Source organism: Narcine bancroftii, chromosome 2 (genome assembly GCF_036971445.1).
Source record: "Narcine bancroftii isolate sNarBan1 chromosome 2, sNarBan1.hap1, whole genome shotgun sequence".
Taxonomy (NCBI): Eukaryota; Metazoa; Chordata; class Chondrichthyes; order Torpediniformes; family Narcinidae; genus Narcine; species Narcine bancroftii.
In genome coordinates this window covers 324,713,543-324,733,363 of record NC_091470.1, presented here as the reverse complement: position 1 = coordinate 324,733,363, position 19,821 = coordinate 324,713,543, and the positions used below count along the sequence as shown (strand labels likewise).

The 19,821-nt window shown below is 38.3% G+C and overlaps 1 protein-coding gene across 1 annotated transcript in view; it reads left to right on the top strand.

Moving 5' to 3' along the window:
• LOC138755621 (N-terminal EF-hand calcium-binding protein 1-like) overlaps nt 1–19,821 on the top strand; it is a 201,760-nt gene that overhangs the window by 36,103 nt on the left and 145,836 nt on the right. The window contains 1 exon segment of the mRNA XM_069921964.1: nt 3,455–3,576. Within this exon segment, the coding sequence (XP_069778065.1) occupies nt 3,486–3,576 (91 nt within the window). The 5' untranslated portion in view covers nt 3,455–3,485.

The window sequence follows — 19,821 nt, the reverse complement described above, 5'->3', positions numbered from 1 at the left end:
CTCAAAAGTTCCTGTGCAGGTTAAAGATAAAAAAGGAAGCTTCATACTGAAGAGCTACGCATTTCTTGATCCAAGAAGTATTGCATCATTTTGTACTGTTGAATTGATTAATAAACTTAATCTTCATGGTAAAAGATCACAAATCTTGTTGAAGACAATGAATGATGAAAGGAACAATGAAAATATAGTTTGAGTTTTACAGATTGCTGGATTAAATAGCAATGAATTTTGCGCTCTTCCAAGTGTATATACTCAGAAGACTATGCCACCTGTGAATACAGAGAATATTCCATTATCAAGATGATATCAAACAGTGGGCTCATCTAAAAGATGCTTATCTAAGATTGATACTAAAATCGAGATGTTAATTGGATTAGATGTATCAAAAACTCTTGAATCTCAAGAAGTAATAAGGAGTCACAATTATGGACTTTATACCATGATAAAATTGCTTTAATGGACAATTAATGGACTATTAGGAGGAAAAATTAATAATGATCAGGAGACAGTGAACTTAAATGTCAACAAAATTTCAGTTATGAAACAATTATCTGTGGGAGTAACAGTTTAAAATTGATTTTCCTGAATGTCTCACAGATAATCAAGAACTTTCAAAGGAGGACAAGTAGTTTCTGGATTTAGTTTCAAATTCTGTGAAACATGTTGATGGTCATTACCTTTGAAGAAAAGGGCATTTGTATGCAGACAATAAAATAATTGCAGAACAGTAATTGAAGAGAAATTCTTCCTTTCATTTGGAATATACCAATGTCATGTTGGACATGATAGCCAAAGGTTATGTAGAAAAGCATCATAAGATATCTTGGAATGTAAAGATGGTAAAAAATGATATTTATTTCATCATGGAGTTAAACATCCACAAAAGAAGAAACTTTGTGTAGTATTTGATAGTGGAGCATCATTTCAAGGAGTTTCATTGAATTCACAACTTCTACAAAGTCCAGACTTAACCAGTATTTTAATGGATTTTGTAAGGAACCCATTATAATTGCTGCAGATATTGAAGTGATGTTTCATCAAATAAAATACCATCAGATTATCATTTTTTTTATGATTGTATTATAATCTAATTAGATTGATTAGATATAATGATTGGATATAATCATATTGATATAATGATTAGATTATAATCTAATGTAGATTACAGTAAAGACATGATTGAATACGGAATGACATTTGGAGCAATTTCATCACTGAGTTGTGCAAATTTTGCTCTAAGGAAATGTACTGAAGATAATGAAAAGCAATTTAGTTCTCAACATCATCAGAAATAATTTCTATGTAGAAATTGTCTTACTTCAGTGGTTTCAGAAAAAGCAATAGATTTTTATCAAGAGTTAAAGGAGATCTGTTATGACAGAGGTTTCTTCCTGACAAAATGGATTAGCAACAGTTGAGATGTGTTGGCTGTTATTCCTGAGGCAGAAAGAGCAAAGGAGATAAAACATTTTGATTTAGTTTATGACGTTCTACCTGTCGAATGAAGTTTAGGGATGCAATGGTGTGTTCAGTCTTATACTTTCAAATTCAAAATGGTTTTGAAAGCAAGGCCTTTAACAAGAAGAGGTGTTCTTTCGAATGAAAGCTCAATATATGATCGTTTGGGAACATTGGCACCGGTCGAATTAATAGCTGGAAAATTCTGTAAGAATTCTCCAGAAGAAAATTTAGATGGGATGAAACTATACTAGAACCCATCTCACAAGATTGGATAAATTGGATTGAGAGTCTTAAAATGTTAGAAAATTTTGAAGTCACCAAATGTTTGAAACCAACAGACTTTGGAATTGTCATATTTGCTCAGTTATAACACTTTGCTGATGCAAGCGAAGATGGTTATGGTACTGTCAGTTATTTAGTAGTATGAAATAGCCAAGCACGAGTACATTGTGGATTTGTAAAGGGAGAAGCCAGAGCGGCTCCATTAAAGCCAATCACTATACCTCAAATGGAATTGACTGCCACTGCTATGGCGAGCAAAATGGACACTGTTAATAGAGAATTACAGATGGATTGATAGTACATCAGTGCTTAAATACATTATATAACAAAACCAGAAGGTTTCGTACCTTTGTGACTAACAGAGTTAATGAAATCAAAAAGGTTTTGCATGCTAATCAATGGAGATGTGTTAAAACAATGGATAATCCATCTGATATAGCTTCCCAAGAATCAACAGTTGAATCTTTTCTGAAAAGAGCCAACACATGGTTTCTGGTCCTTAGTTTCTTTCACGATCTCAAGAAGAGTGGCCTCAAAATCCGGAAAAGTTAAAAGAAATTTAAATGGAGGATCCTGAAATCCAAAACTCTAATGTAAATACAATTTAAATATCTAATGAAAATGATCTGATCTGATCGCTCAATTAATTTGCTTTCACGCTTCATAGTTTTATTTGAAAAAGCTGTAGCATAGATTCTTAGATTAAAAAACTATGATCTTAAATCATATCAAGAAACAGAATCTGAAGACTCAAAAGAGCTGTTACCTAACAGTTCATGAGTTGAAGAATGCTGAATTGGAAATAATTAATTTTTGTCAGAAAAAGGTATTTGATAACGAGATTTAAAAATTGAAAAAGAATCTGAATGTAACAAAAGCAAGTCATGTTTACAAGGTAAATCCTATTCTTGTAAATGATATATTGAGAGCAGGAGGAAGATTGGAAAAACCAATAATGCCAGAAGAAATGAAACATCCAATTATATTAGCTAAGGAATTTCATATTTCTGATTTGATTGTTCGACATATGCATGAGAAAACAGGTCATGGTGGTTATAATCACGTGTAATAAGAACTGCGCCAGAAGTATTGGATATTTGGTGCTTCAACATTGATCAAAAGAATTATATCAAAATGTGTTAATTGTTGACATGCAAATGTCAAACCCGGACAACAACAAATGGCAGATTTGTCACAGGACAGAGTTTCACCTGATGAACCCCCACTTACATATGTGAGAGTTTATTATTTTGGTCCTTTACAAGTGAAACGAGAAAAAAGTACTGAAAAACGATATGGAGCTATTTTTACCTGTTTGACCACACGAGCAATTCATATTGAAGCAGCGTCTTCGCTTGATACAGACTCTTTTATCAATGTTCTTCGACATTTTATGAAAAACAGTTCAAAATTGGAATCAGCATCAAATTCATGATTCATTACTTCAGAAAGAAATTAATTGGATATTTAAGCCACCCAGAGAATTACATTGTGGAGGTGTGTGGGAAAGAATGATTAGATCAATCAGAAAAATTCTTAATTCCAATTTGAATAGTCAAATACTCAATGATAACAATCTTCAAACAGTATTGTGAGAAATCTAAGCTATTTTAAATAGTCGTCCAATAACAAAAATTTCTGTCGATTCAAATGACATCGAAGCACTTATATCATCCCTTACTTCTTAAATCTAAACCTTTGATACCTCCAGGTCAATTTAAAAAAGAAGATTTTCATGCAAGATGCAGATGGAAACAAGTGCAGATTTATTTTGGAAAAGAAGGATTAAAGAATATCTTTCGATATTACAAGAACAACAAAAATGGTCTAAAGGTAAATGCAATTTTTTATGTGGAGATATTGTTATTATCATAGACGATTCTTCACCAAGATATTCTTGATTGCTGGGGAAAATTGCAGATACAGTTCCAGACAAGAAAGGATTTATTCAGCAATACTAGTTACTTAAATAGACTTATTACTAAAATCTGTCTTTTACAGGAAGCAGAAAGTTTTGATTTCTAAGATTATCCTTAATACATTTACTTTATGTATCTGTAATAGTAATTATTATCTATTAGCCATTCATTTCTATTATAATAATTAGGGGCCAGAATGCGAAGGTTAAAACCTTGTGTTTTTGATTTTTAGTTATTTATGTGCCTGTCTCTTTAAGAGAACCATTGTTTGTAGTGTTACCATAGTGATTATGATGTAATATGTCATAATATCCACCCAGGCCAATGGCTTGCCTATCATTCTACAAGATGTGAAGGAAGCGTGAGCATGAGAAATTTTTCTTTAAATATTTGTATCTCTTTAAGGTTTTATATACCTAGCTTTCATATCTCTTTTAAATACCTTTTTTTAATCTCTATCATACAATAAATGCTTTGTTAATCATCATTATGAACGTCATTGCAAAACTATGCAAAATATTTATCTTTTCTCTCTGTTCTATTAACGAATTAAGTGACAGCCACAGAGTTTGATTTGTTGGATTAAAGAGCTCTAAATTTGGAATATCGCAGCTCATACTTTGGAAGATGATAATTAGGAAATATTAGAATAAGGAAAGTGTCTTCTGTAGTGAAGGGTAACTAATGCTTCAGGCCTGACCTGACTGATAATCTCATTTTGCTCATACCTTGATGAAGGTCTCAAGCCCAAAATGTTTGTTATGTATCTTTATTTTTGCTATATAAAGTACACTGTTTGACAATGGTGCAACCAATTCTACAGCATTGTGTTTTTACTGATAACCTCATCCACTTACTCTATCCTTTATCAACCATTAGGATTTGGACTAACATTTGACATCAGATCCTTAAACATTTATTGACTCTCAAACCTCATGGCCATATTTAATAGTTTGCATGCACATCAAGCTAGGAAACCACCAAATCATGTAATACTTTACATTGCTGATAAACGTACATTTCCATCTTGCAGGCCTAGATCTCTTACATTAAACCCAAAGGAGATATTCCTGATGTGTTTTTTTTTGGAGTAATTGTTGCATAGTCCATGGGCAGTGACAATACTGGGCCTCTATCTCTGAATCACAATTATATAATTAAAACAGTTTTTAAATATACAAAGTAGGCCTCTCCTTCCCACGAGTGTGTCCCCTACTTGTCCATTTTTTCTATTATGATGCACTGGTAAACATTATCAAAATGCATTATCAAAATCCTTGCATTGGCCTTAATAAATTTGCAGCCCTCCCCAACCCCCCCCCCCCCCCGCAACATCTTTAATCTGTGCCAGGTAGGTCTTTTGTCCCATCTGAATAGGTACTCCTTTTGTCTTCTCTAATTTGATCTTCCAAATCTGCATTTAAAAATATACCACAGCTTGCAAACATGCATTATTTATTTAACCATGCAGGTTACTTTTAAGATGAGTTAACCTCTCATAATCGGGAAGTATATTTAGTGTTAACTGGTTGATGAAGATAATGGTAATAAGCAGATAGTGTGAATTTAATGCTCACGTTGCATCACATCAAACAAGCATGGGTTAATTGAGCTTCAAATTCCCAATCATAATATGTATACAGTACTGTATATATTTGGAATGTACTTCCAATTTCACCCTGAAGAGGGCACTTTTGCACAATTGAAAATTATTGTTCTAAGACAAAAAAGTTGAATGATAATTGAGTTCTGACCCCGTCAGTGCAAAATTAATGGATAAAGGAATGCAATAGAATGCACATTGTAATCGCTACCTGCGGTTATTCCATGCATGGAGTGTGTAGCTTGCGAGCCCAAAGCATCAAGATCTAAGCAAAGTTAGGGTTCCCAATGACACTTTGAAGAACTCCGACATTCGAAATTTCTTTGAAAGCTATAGACAGTCAGCAAAGCCTTACATTGCTTTGTTGACTCTCACAGTTGCAAAGCTGTTTGAACTTATTTGATTTATTCATTCATTTTTCTAAATATGAACATCTCTGACAAGGCCAGCAACTTATTTGTCATCCTTAATTGCCCTTAAGACAGTGGTGGTGAGCTGGCTTCTTGAATTTCTGCAGTCCATCTCATAAGGTGTTGGGTAGGAAATTCCAGGATTTGCATCCAGGAAAAATGAAAGAAGGATAAAATGTTGCATTAGGATGTTATTTAACTTGGAAAGGAGCCTGTAAATGTGAATGACCCCTTGTGTCTGTTGCTTTTGCCCATCTTGGTGGTAGAGATGATAGAGTTTCAACGTGCTGTTGGAAACATGAGTATCTGAAGTATGTTTTACAGATGGTAAGTACTACAGCTGCAGTTTCCCATTGGTGTTTAAGATGGTGCCAATCAAGTGGTCTATTTTATCTTGGGCAGTGTCAAATTTCTTGTGTATTATTGAGGGGCATTTATCCAGAGAGTATTCTACCACATTGTACCTCTTTGATGGTACAAAAGCTTCAGTTGTTCAGTAGGTGAATCATTGATCACAAGATATCCAGTTTTTAACTTGCTCCAGTAGTCATGGTATTTGCTTGGCTCATTCATTTAGGTTTCTGTCAATGTTGTCCACTGGGATGCTCATGGTAAGTGACTCAGCAATGATAAAAAAAAAAGCAGATGGTTAGTCTCTCTAATTGGTCATTGCTTGGTATTTCTGTGACTATTTCACAGCCCATCCCTAAATGTCGTCGAAATCTTGCTTCATGCAAGTATGGGCTCGGTCACTGAGCTATGGAGAAGAACATAAATAAAAGATGTGTTGGGATATTAAGGGAATTATGGAATGTGGAGCTTCTGAGGAAGAGTGCTTGTGAAATATTTTTTAAAAAGTCAGTGGTGATCTTATTGAATAGTAGGCCAGGTATGAGGTAGCTGAGCAGTCTGCTGCTTCCTTTTGTACATCCGTCAAATTAATAAACTCCATCAATCAAGAGGATAAGGATAAAATGTGAATGAGAAAACCATTATCTGCAATCTCCACTTTGAATTATGTTATATCTTGAAGCTATTATAGTCTCTTCTTTCATTGCCACAAAAATAATATAATGGTTCTCACAATGAAAATAAGCTAAGGAAACAATTTAAGCACAGAGCTTACCACCTCTACTGATGCTAGTTAATGATGCACAATTAATATTGGCCTCGATAGCAATGCCCAAACACCAGGAATTAATTTAAAGCAAATCTGTAAAATAATCAAAGCTTTTAATACTTCTGTATATGAGGTGTCTGTTGCTGGTTGATGCATAACTTTTGCTTGTGTTAATTGTGAGGCCAAAGTTGCCACAGGTTCTGGCAAATTTGTCAAGCTTTCCTGCAAAATCAGCTTCTGAGCTTGCATTGAGTTCACAAGGGGGAAGTTCCATGAGATGGTTTCACATATATTGGTTTTGAGTGAGAGTCTCCTTAAGTTAAGAAGAACACTATCAGTCCTGTGTTTAAGGTGGTTTTCATCTTCTTTACCAGGGTAGGCATCGGGCAGCATTGCAGAGAACATCTGTAATGACTGGAAATTGGTCTGAAGATCCTCTGTCATCCATTACTCTGTCCATCAGGCTGTCATTGAGTTGTTGGACAATAATGATGAACTTTCTAGGGCAGCCGTATTTCACTATGATTTTCTATAGGCCCTCATAACAAACTGTGTTGAAAACCTGTGTTATTCGACAAAAGTAGTAGACAGGCTGCAGTTTTATTCTTGACACTTTCAGAGTTGTTTTGCTGTGAAGGTCATGCCTACTGTTCCATGCCCTTCATGGAAACCACATTCACTTTCTAGATGTCCACCTTCCTCATGTTAAGTGATCATTTGTGATTGTTACAGACTGGATTGTTCCTTTTACATTTGCATAGATGTGTAATTGTCCTGGAGTGCTATTTCTTTGTTTCATAACACTACAGTTTCTTTTGATGTTGTCCAACAAAGGCTAACATATCTTTTTATAAAAAGGCTAAAATATATATTTTTTTACAATGTCTCTACTGTAAGATATGTGTAAATAAATGAAAACAAATTCAGGTGGTCCAGCAGTTGTCTGTGCCTCTGGGACCATCACAGGACAGGCTCCTGGTCAATGGTCGGTAGGGGCAGGACTGCCTGAGGGTCAGCTGGGTCTGGGGTGGCCGGGTAGCTGGCAGTGCAGGTGGGATGATGTCTAGCAGAGTAGGAGTGTAGGTGTGGGCCAGATCCGCGGAGCCTTCTAGAGAGGCAGAGAGAGGGTGTTGGCTCCCAGGGGAATCCTGGATGTGCCAGGGGTGCCCGGGGTGAGAGACCTGGGCCTCTGCTGGTGCCAGGTCTCTGGTCGATACAGTGTCCTCATATCTATTGGCGTAATTTGGGTTTGAATGGAGGAGGTGCACCTGTTCAACCAGGGGTCAGATTGTGGGTCCTCACATGTTTGCGGAGGAGTACTGGTCCAAGAAACATCAGCCACACAGGCAGGGGAAAACCTGTCACCGATTTCCTAGGAAAGGAGAAAAGGTGTTTGTGAGGGTTCTGATTGGCAGCCATGCACAAGAGTGACCGTATGGCCTAGAGTGCCTCGGGGAGGGCCTCTTGCCAATAGTTGATGGACCAGCCTTTCAACCTCAGGGCCAAGAGAACCGCCTTCCAGATGACCCCATTTTCACATTCCACCTGCCCGTTCCCTTGGGATTGTAGCTAGTCGTGCAACTAGACACGATGCCTTGCACCACCAGGTACTGGTGCAGCTCCTCACTGAAGCTAGACCCTGTGGATGAATGCTAGGTATTCGAACATGGTGTAGATCTGTGCCAGTGTCTTGATAATGGAGGTGGAGGAGGTGTCAGGACAAAGGATGGCGAAGGGAAAACGGGAGTATTCATCTACGACCAAGAGGAAATAGACATTTTTATTCGTGGAAGACAATGGTCCTGTGAAGTCAGTGCTGAGTTGTTCGAAGGGCTGAGTGGCCTTCAGTACATGGGCCTATGGCAGTTGGAAGAAGCGCTGTTTGCACTCCACACGGACCCTGCAGGACTCAGTCATGGTCCGGACTTCTTGGACAATTAAGGTGAGGTTCCAGGACTTAATGAAGTTATACAGGTGCATGACACCTGGGTGGCAAAGGGTGTCATGCAGTACCTGAAGCTGTTCGGACTGCGCACTGGCGCAGGTCCAGAACAGGGCATTGGGGGAGTCTTTGAGCTTCCTCGGCCTATACTGAATGTCGTAGCTGAAAATGGACACCTCGACTCTCCAGCGCAAGATCTTGTCATTTTTGATCTTGCCTCTGTAGATGGCATAGAACATGAAAGCCACTGCATGCTGGTCTGTGAGAAGGGTGAACCTTCTGCCTGCCAGGTAGTGGCGCCAGTGGCAGACTGCTTTCACGATTGGCTGGGCCTCCTTTTCGAAGGCAGTGTCCGAGCTCTGAACTGTAGAGAGTCCTGGAGAAAAAGGCCAAGGGACTGCCCCCTTGATTGAGGATGGCAGCGAGGGCAACGTCGGAAGCATCACACTCGACCTGGAATGGGGTGGTCTCATCCATGGCATGCATTGTGGCATTGGTGATGCTGTGTCTGATGCGAGTGAAGGCCCTTGTGCCTTGGCGGGGAGGAGAAAGGTGTTGGCTTGGGCCAGTGGGCAGACTTTGTCTAGGCATTTGCGGAGGGCCTTGTGGGTGTGGGGAGGGGCAATTCCATTAGGGGGTGCATGTGTTCAGGGTTGGGACCAATGGCACCATGTTCCACGATGCACCGTGGTGGGCATAGAGGACCCCAAAACCCAGCAGCAATAGAAATTCACCAAGACAAATGGTTACATAAACAAAAGTTGCTTTTAATTATCTTTAAACATGAAAACAGGATCAAATTTAACTTATTACTATGAACTTAACCCCGTCCTAATTCTAAGCACACATGTATGTTGTGTGTCGGTATGTTCAGAAAAGTTCTTTGATTCACAGTTCAATTTCATCACTTCTCACTCCTCCAAATTCACCAGTATCAGGCAACTCTTATACTATGCACAGAATTTAACATTTATGAATCTTCATCAGGCTTTGGTGCTTGAAAGGCTTATGGTTACCACTCAAGAAGGTTCTTGTTGGTTTTCAGAGAGAGATTTTTTGCTCATTGGACACACACAAGCTGATTTCTTCCGATCAGCCACTTCAGTGTCTTGCTGAAGAAACTTGCCTCATCAGAGTTTCCAGGTGATAACCTCTTTCTTTCAGGTCACCACAGAGTCCCTTTTCTGTTTCCCTTATCTCAGTTTAAACATTATACAGCCAACCATCTCTTCTTGTATTGTCCACAAGGGCTTTCAACAGACTGAACACAGAACTCACAAGCCATCTTCAAAATGGGGTTTCCAACATGCTTCCAAAAGCCACTGCAGAAAAGCAGCAGCGTCTCTCTCTCTCTCTCTGTCACATTTAGAGAAAAATCTGTTTGACTCTCTCTCTGCTTGCAAAACCACATGACCTTCCTAAAACAGCACACTCCACCAAAAGAACTTGCTGACTCTCAAAATCAATTAATGAGAGATCTTATCGGTTTTCAGAGATGGGCCTTCCATTTGCACCTCATTGTAAGAATCTCCAGCACAGGAGTCTATTGTCTTTGCAGACTTGGTAGGCACCACCTTTTGCATAACTCTTGCATTACCAACTTCATGTTGGACACGATAGCCAAGGATTATGTGAAAAGGTATCTGAAGATATCTTGAAACATAAAGATGGTAGGAAATTATTGTGGAGCATCATTTCAAGGTGTTTCATTGAAGATCCAGACTTAACCAATACTTTAATAGGTGATTAGATTAGATTTTGTGAAGAGCCTATTGTAATTGCTGCAGATATTGAAGCAATATTTCATCAAGTGAAAGTACCATCAGAAGATTGTGATTTTCTACGATTGTTATCGTGGCCTAATGGACATTACAATAAAGATATGATTAAATACATAATGGCAGTTCATATATTTGGAGCAACTTCATCACTGAGTTGTGCAAATTTTGCTCTCAGGAAATGTACTGAAGATAACGAAGAGCAATTTAATTCTTAAGCTATAAACATCATCAGAAATAATTTCTATGTTGATAATTAACTCACTTCAGTGGTTTCAGTAAAAGAAGCAATAGATTTTTATCAAGAGTTAAAGGAGATCTGTAATAAAAGAGGTTTCTTCCTTACAAAATAGATTAGCAACAGTTGAGATGTGTTGGCTGTTATTCCTGAGGCAGAAAGAGCAAAGGAGATAAAACATCTTGATTTAGTTTGTGACGCTCTACCCGTCGAATGAAGTTTAGGGTTGCAATGGTGTGTTCAATCTGATACTTTCAAATTCAAAATTGTTTTGAAAGCAAGGCCTTTAACAAGAAGAGGTATTTCGAATGAAAGCTCAATATATGATCGTTTGGGAACATTGGCACCGGTCGAATTAATAGCTGGAAAATTCTGCAAGAATTGTGCAGAAGAAAATTTGGATGGGTTGAAACTATACCAGAATCCATCGCACAAGATTGGATAAATTGGATTGAGAGTATTAAAATGTTAGAAAGTTTTGAAGTCAACAGGTGTTTGAAACCTACAGACTTTGGAATTGCCAAATTTGCTCAGTTACACCATTTTGCTGACACAAGTGAAGGTGGTTTTGGTACTGTCAGTTATTTAGTACTGCAAAATAACCAAGACCGAGTACATTGTGGATTTGTAATGAGAAAAGCCAGAGTGGCTCCATTAAAACCAGTCACCATACCTCGAATGGATTTGACTGCCGATACTATGGTGAGCAAAATGGACCCTGTATTAAGAAGACAATTACAGATGGAGTTAGCATATTCTATGTTTTGGTGAGTGCTTAAATACATTAATAACAGAATCTTGAGGTTTCGTATCTTTGTGACTAACAGAATTAATGAGATTGAGAATATTTCACATGCTAATCCAAGGAGATATGTTAAAACAGTGGATAATCCATCTGAACTGGCTTCACAACAATCAAAAGTTCAATTGTTTCTGAAAGGAGCTAACACTTGGCTGCTGGTCCTCAATCTTTTGCAATCTCAAGAAGAATGGCCTCAAAATCCAGAAGAGTTTAAAGAATTATGTTCTGATAATGGATCTAATTTTACAGGAGCTCAACTAAAGTTACAAAAAGCAATTCAAAATTGGAATTATCATCAAATTCATGATGCATTACTTCAAAAAGAAATTAGTTGGATATTTAACCCACCCACAGGATCATATTATGGAGGTGTGTGGGAAAGAATGATCAGATCAATCAAGAAAATTCTTAATTCCATTTTGAGTAGTCAAATAGTGAATGATGACAATCTTCAGACAGTATTGTGTGAGATCAAACCTATTTTAAATAGTCGTCCAATAACAAAAATTTCTGTCGATTCAAATGACATTGCGGCACTTACACCAAATCATCTCTTACTTTTTAAATCTAAACCTTTAATGCCTCTGGGTCAATTTCAGAAAGAAGATATTTATGCAAGACACAAATGGAGACAAGTGCAATTTATTACAGATTTATTTTGGAAAAGATGGATTAAAGAATATGTTTAATTGTTACAAGAAAGAAAAAAATGGTCAAAAGCTAAACCCAATTTTGTATGTGGAGACATTGTAATTATCATGGATGATTCTGCACCAAGGAGTTCTTGGTGGCTGGGTAAAATCATGGAAACACTTCCGGACAAGAAAGATTTTGTTCGGCAAGTGCAGAATAAAACTAAGAGTGGTTACTTAAATCGACCTATTACTAAAATCTGTTTTTTACAAGAAGCAGAACATTTTGATTTCTAATCTTATACTTAACTATATTTACTTTTGTATCTGTAACAGTAATTATATATTAGTCATTAATGTCAATTATAATAATTAGGAGCCAGAATTAAAGTTAAGACCTTGTGTTTTTGATTCCTAGTTAATTTTGTGCCTATCCCTGTAAGAACAATTATTGTTTGTAGTGTTACCATAGTGACTCTGATGTCATATTTTGTAATATCTGAGCAGACCGAGAGCTTGCATTTCATTCTTCAAAGTATTATGAAGGGGATGTAAGCACGAGATACTCTTCTTTGAATTTGTCTTAATTCATCTAATTTTGTCTTATATCTGTTTTTGAAGTTGAATATTATTACATAATTATACAGTATGTTTTGTTTATTCTTCATTGTGAAAATCTCATTGAGAATTTAAGCAAAATTTTTATCTGTTTTATCAATGAATTAAAGCTACTTAAAGCTGCTACTACAAAGTTTGATTTATTGGATTAATAAGATAGTAATTTGGAATATCATCGCTCACATCTCTTGAAGAAGACACTTTTTGAAATTGGGAAATACAAGAAGTTGGAAAGTGTCGACTACAGATGTTTGAATTTAAAACTAAACATGACTTGCTTCTTACATACCCTATACAGACCCAACTTTTAAATTGTAAATCTATATATTTTGGCATATGTCAACGGCATATAAGCCTACCCCCCCCCCCACCCTTCAGCCTAATTTTAAGGATTTTATGGTATATCTGGCATATAAGTTTACCGCCAATTTTCAGGCTGTTTGGGGCTCCCAGAAACAACCCAAAAAATTTTACAACACCCCAATCGCCAAGTAACAAAGCTATAAGTTAAGCAAGTAAAAATAAATTTAGCTTCTGGCTAGGAAGATAGTAGTGGATCCAAGCACTTCAAGACAGATTGGTGATGGGGTTGGCAGATCGCCAGGCAAAGCAGAAATGACTGGCAATGAAGTAACTCTCGAGATTGCTTATAGAACTGCCTGCAGCTTGGAAATGGCAGACAAAAATTTGGATGTGGACCAACAAAACCTGCTCAGGAGGTTTTCCTTCCAACAGTGCTTCCATTGTGAGAAATATAACCATTGCACAGAAAATTGTTTCTTCAAAAATTCCAAATGCCACCACTGCAAAAGAAAGGGACATAAAGCAAAATGTCCAATTAAATAAACTGAAAAACGCAGCTCGACTCAAAATACTAATAACTACACAATCAAGGTCAAAGCGCTAGCAGAGAGAGAGAGAGAGAACATCCCTGACAATGACCATAACAACAGTTCTGCAGACGACAAAACAACAGCTGCAGTCTTATATATCCAAAAGATAAATGAAAAAACAACAGCGATTTATATTCAACTAAAAATAAACAACGAACCTCTGAAAATTGAACTTGGCACAGGGGCTGCAGTGTCTCTAATGCCATTACGTTTAAGTCAATGCTTGCTGCCACACCTTCTGGTGAAAACAACTGAAGTAATATTGAGATCTGTTACTGGAGACAAAATCAAAGTGTTTGGGAAATTACGGTCAAGGTACAATACTAGAAACAACAACCAAATACATTATCTCTCTAGATCATAGATACACAAGGACCAGCACTTTTCAGAAGAATCTGGCTACAACACATTCCCCGAGACTGGCTGGACATCAGTTCAATACTGATGTAAATCACGAAGACAGCACCCAGCCAGAACTCAGCCAGATCCTCAACAACCACTCCATGGTCTTCCAACAAGGGTTGGGAAAGATCAAAGAGGTTCAAGCCAAACTACAATTAAAAGAGAATGTGGAACCAAAGTTCATCAAAGCCAGAACAGTTCCATTTGCAATTAAAGGAAAAATTGAAGCTGAGTTAAATAGAATAAAAGATGAAGGTGTATTAGAACCAATAGAATAGTGATTGGGAAGCACTCATCATACCTGTACGGAAAGCAAACGGTGAGATTTGCATTTGTGGTGATTACAAAGTCACCATCAAGCAGGCACTAAAAGTACCAGAATACCCATGCCCAAAGCAGAAGAACTATTCCATGCACTAAATGGAGGGCAAAAGTTCACAAAACTAGATTTTTTCACAGACATACCAACAAATAAAAGTTGGGTAAAGTATCAAGATAATATGTGACAATCAATACCCACCTGGGACTGTTTACTATACACACATGCCATACGGAATCTCAACAGTATCTTCAATTTTTCAAGCTATAATGGACAAATTACTATATGGAATACCAGTGGATGTTACCCAAGGGCCGAAACGACAGAGGACACTTACAAAACCTGAAAAGGTCATAAGCAGACTACAACAGGCCAATGTACAATTGCAACAGGATAAGTGTATCTTCATGCTGCCCTCAGTTACATACTTGGGATTTACAATCGACAAGGAGAGGGTACGAATGGATCTGGTGGCCACAGAAGCCATTCACAAAGCCCCATATCCAACCAACAAGTCAGAATTACAGTCCTTTTTAGGGCTTCTAAATCACTATCGGAAACATTTCCCTAACATGTCAACACTATGTAGCCCCCTAAACCATTTATTCAAGAAAGATCAAAAATGGTACTGGAATACGGAAACTAAAAACACAGTTGATCGACTAAAAGAAATATTAACATCCACAAATGAGATTCTGATCCACTATGACCCAAACAAGGAAGTGACACTTCACCAGTAGGACTGGGAACAGTATGGCTCCAAATTACAGAATAGGGTGAGCAACCAGTGGCATCTGCTTCGCGGACATTAACTGCAAGCAAACACAATTATGCACAACTGGAAAAAGAAGGATTAGCAATAATATTTGGTGAAAAAGATTCTGCCAATTTCTCTATGGAATAACTTTCCTAATCACTGACAACAAACCTCTAAGTTTGGTTCTGGGGCCCCCACAAAGGGATACCAATATCAGCTGCAGCCAGAACTCAAAGATGGGCCATGCTACTAGCTGCATACAACTATGAGGTAAAACATAAACTGGAAATACTCATCAGCCATGTGGATGCCTTATTACGTTTACCACTGCCCAAAACTGAACAAAAAAAAAAGTAATTATTAAATGGACATCAGAAGCAGCAGCTATCAACTAAGAACAACTAGAACAACTGCCCATGACAGCCCAGATGATCAGCAAAGAACCCCAAAAGGAGGCAACATTAAGCAAAGTCTTATACTTTACTCTTAATTGATGGCCAGAATCCGAGGTCGTACCAGAATTCCTGAAAGCTTACTTCTCATGCTGCCACGAACTATCAGTTGAAGAAGGATGTTTATTTTGGGGTACCCATACAATTATCCCAGCCAAATGGCATATTATCAGAGCTGCTCCACAACCATCCAGGAATGGCACGAATGAAAGCATTGGCTCAGATGTATCTTTGTTGGTCATCAATAGATAGACACATTGAAACAAAAGTGAGAGAATGCAAAATATGTCAGTCGATGCAGCCAGAAATGATGCAGGCCAAGGCCAACCCATGCAAAATTGCCTTCCAGACCCTGCCATCGGATTCAAGTTGACTTTGTGGGGCCATTCATGGGAGAGACTTTCCTTATAGCAGTGGATGCACATTCCAAATGGCCAGTAGTTTCGCATATGAAAAACATCAAAACCGATTCTACAATTGAATGCCTACAGGCCATGTTTGCCAAATACGGATTACCTCATGAATTTGTCTTGGACAATGGACCCCAGTTTACATCAGAACCTATTATGAAATTCATGTGCGACAACAATAACAGTCGTATTTTGTCGGCACCCTATCACCCAAGTACTAATAGGGAGGCAGAATGCTTTGTACAAACATTCAAAAAGGCAATAAAAACCAAGAAACTCCTAAACGCCTCCTGGACTCACAGAATTGCAGATTTCCTATTGGGGTACAGAAACACACTGCATTCTACCACAAAATTCACCTCAGCAGAATTGGTGTTTGGCCACAACCTGTGGACAAGACTGTCCAAGGTTCATCCTGATCTGGGCCTCTGTTTAGAAAAATCCATATCACCACAAAACTTACCTAGAATACTGGAGGTAGGTGAGAGAGTACTGGCACAAGATTACAGACAATACAAAGACATATGGGTGGTAGGGGTGATCCTACAAAAGTTGAGCCTCTGCTCATACTCTCTTCTAGTAGGAGACAGGCTGTGGAAATGACACACTGACCAATTGCGGCCATAGTCCGACACTAAAATCCACGAACTACCTCACGACCTGGAGGAGGTAGAACCAGACATGCCGTGACCTGCCATGGCAATCCAACCCCCTGGGCTGAGTGAAAGAGGGGTGGAGAAGGATAGCCTAGTAACTGCGACAAGCAGTCTAACACATAGAACCCCGGAGACCAGCGAAGGCTGGCAGTCGCCGTCGACCCCACTATCTATGGGTCCCACCCAGAACAGCCCCGAGCAAATACCAGTCCTGCATGCCACACCAAGGAGGTCCAAGAGAGAAAGAAGACCATCTGAGCACTTTAAGGACTATGTTCCATAATTATTATTAAGTTCCTTTCCATACTATAATCACTCAGTATATGTACCCTAATTTGCACTAGTAGTCATGACCCGATGCAGCAATGGTAGGTAGAGGCGGCCCATTCAATATTTATTGCAGTGTTGTGTATAAGCTTGTCCTGCTGTCCATCATGACGGCCACGTCATGATGTCACCCCTCTATATATATATATATCTGTATGTCAGTAGCCATGTTAGTCTGATGGTATTCTTTTTCTTTGGCTTGGCTTCGCGGATGAAGATTTATGGAGGGGGTAAATGTCCACGTCAGCTGCAGGCTCGTTTGTGGCTGACAAGTCCGATGCGGGACAGGCAGACACGGTTGCAGCAGTTGCAGGGGAAAATTGGTTGGTTGGGGTTGGGTGTTGGGTTTTTCCTCCTTTGTCTTTTGTCAGTGAGGTGGGCTCTGCAATCTTCTACAAAGGAGGTTGCTGCCCGCCAAACTGTGAGGTGCCAAGATGTACGGTTTGAGGTGATATCAGCCCACTGGCGGTGGTCAATGTGGCAGGTACCAAGAGATTTCTTTAGGCAGTCCTTGTACCTTTTCTTTGGTGCACCTCTGTCACGGTGGCCAGTGGAGAGCTCGCCATATAACACAATCTTGGGAAGGCGATGGTCCTCCATTCTGGAGACGTGACCCACCCAGCGCAGCTGGATCTTCAGCAGCGTGGACTCGATGCTGTCGGTATTAAAGAATGAGGAAAGCACCATTTCTCGGAGTCCTAATTGTGTAAGTGTCAACACAACAGAGTCAATTTCTTGAAGAAGGCATCAAAAGAGGTTTGTACAGAGCTTTTTTTTTCTTGTCATAAATGGCCTTGTAGCAGCTGAAGGACTCGGTAACTGTACGGTATACTTTGCTGAACCTCTCTGTATTAGGATCTTGGTCCTCTAACTTTGCCATCCCTGCTTCAATGAGCCGAAAGGATTCAGCTAACTCTTTTGTCAAAACTTTTTTGGTTCTGGAATGTTTAGATCCCAGTCTTCTACCTCAAATGCTATCATCTGTTGCTTTTGATCCATAAGTTCTTCAATGGTCAGTTCTTTGGCATGGAAGTCAAGTAACTTTATGACATCACAGATGTCTAACTGCAGTTGATTACCAATATCAACCACAGCTTTCCTGACTTTGCAAACCCCTGTAAAGCATGCATGAATTGGGAGCACAATTTGTTCCACACTCCTTTCATATTTGAGTGCTTTACTTCATCCCAAGAATCAGCAATAGTTTTGATGGTATCATAGATGTTATAATTCCTCCAGAATTCCCTTAAGCTCATTACATCATCTTGGGTAGCCCTCACTGCTTGTGAAAAGGTCTGCTGTAAATAATAGGCCTTAAAGGAGGCTATGACTTCCTGAAGTAGCGATGTGGTTTTTGGGGATAAAAATATGACCTTTACATTGGAGTGAAGGTCATTTAAAGTGCTTGGATACCAGATGCATTGTCAAGCACAAGGAGAACCTTGAAAGGAATTTTCTTGCCCTAACAATAATGTTCAACAGCAGGGACCAAATAGTTCAAGAACCAATCTCCAAAGATGGCAAATGTAACTCGAGCCTTTGCATTTGCCTTCCAAATAACGGGAAGAGATACCTTAATGATACTGGGAAGTGCTCTTGGATTTAGGGAGCGATACACAACCAAAGGCTTGACCTTGAAATGCCCGGATGTGTTACCCCCAAGCAAAAATATTAGCCTATCCTTTGATGCCATACGCCCTGGTGATTTTTTTTCCTCTTTCAAAATGTGGGTCCTTTCAGGCATTTTTTTTTCCAAAATAAGCCAGTCTCGTCTACATTAAATATTTGGTCTGGCAAATAACCTTCTCAATCATTTTTTTCAACATATCAGGAAACTCATTCACAGCACTTATATCGGCATTCACTGCTTCACCTAGCACTAATATTATGTAAATTTGTTCTCACATTAAAACAATTGAACCAACTCCTACTCACAACAAATTCTTAAATCCTTTAAAATTGTTCCATTCGTTGACCAACTATAGCCTAACACTTTTCTAATCACCAATTGTGTTTCATCTCTTTCTGATTGTTTTATTATTTCCTTTTTATTTTCAATCGCGATTGTTTTCCTTTTCTTTGATGCTTCATCAGCACTTGGCATCTGATTTACCCTTTGGAAGCATGGTTACAAGAGTAAGTAAGAGAAAAATTTAAACAATTACAAAGTTTCACATTCAACATAGTGTTAACGGCAACATGATCTGACTTAAAATGGCGGATGGCATTCTACTTTCTCAAATTGATGAACCACTGAACCTGCACGTAGTCCATTCGTAAGTATGAGTTGTCCGTAGTTTGACGTTCTTAACCCAGAGACTTACTGTATTCCTTCGAGAACTAAATACTTTGAGAAGAATGGTTCATTTGTATTTAACTCAGGAAGTTGAGGGTGATTTTTTTTCCAATCATTCATTTTTGTCACCTTGTGTGGTAGGTCAGAAAATGAGGATAAAATAGTATAAACCAGCAAAGGGTGATAACAAAAATGTATAAAATAGATTAGGAGAATAAATTGGCAAGAAATATAACACTAACAAGAGCTTGTGCAATTAACTACCAATTAATAATGGGAAACTCAGAAGTTGCAGAAAATGTAACACCACAAGCTTCAAGCTATAGCCAATCATTCTATCTTTCATAAGGAAGTCATAGTAAACATTTAGAAACTCATAATACAGTCAAACGTGGTCTATATTATTTTCTGAACTGATAGTCATGTTTGTTAATTTTATTTGAATTATTTGAGAAAGAATGAAGGATATCTGACAGCTAAGGCAGGGCCTAAATGGCAAAACCT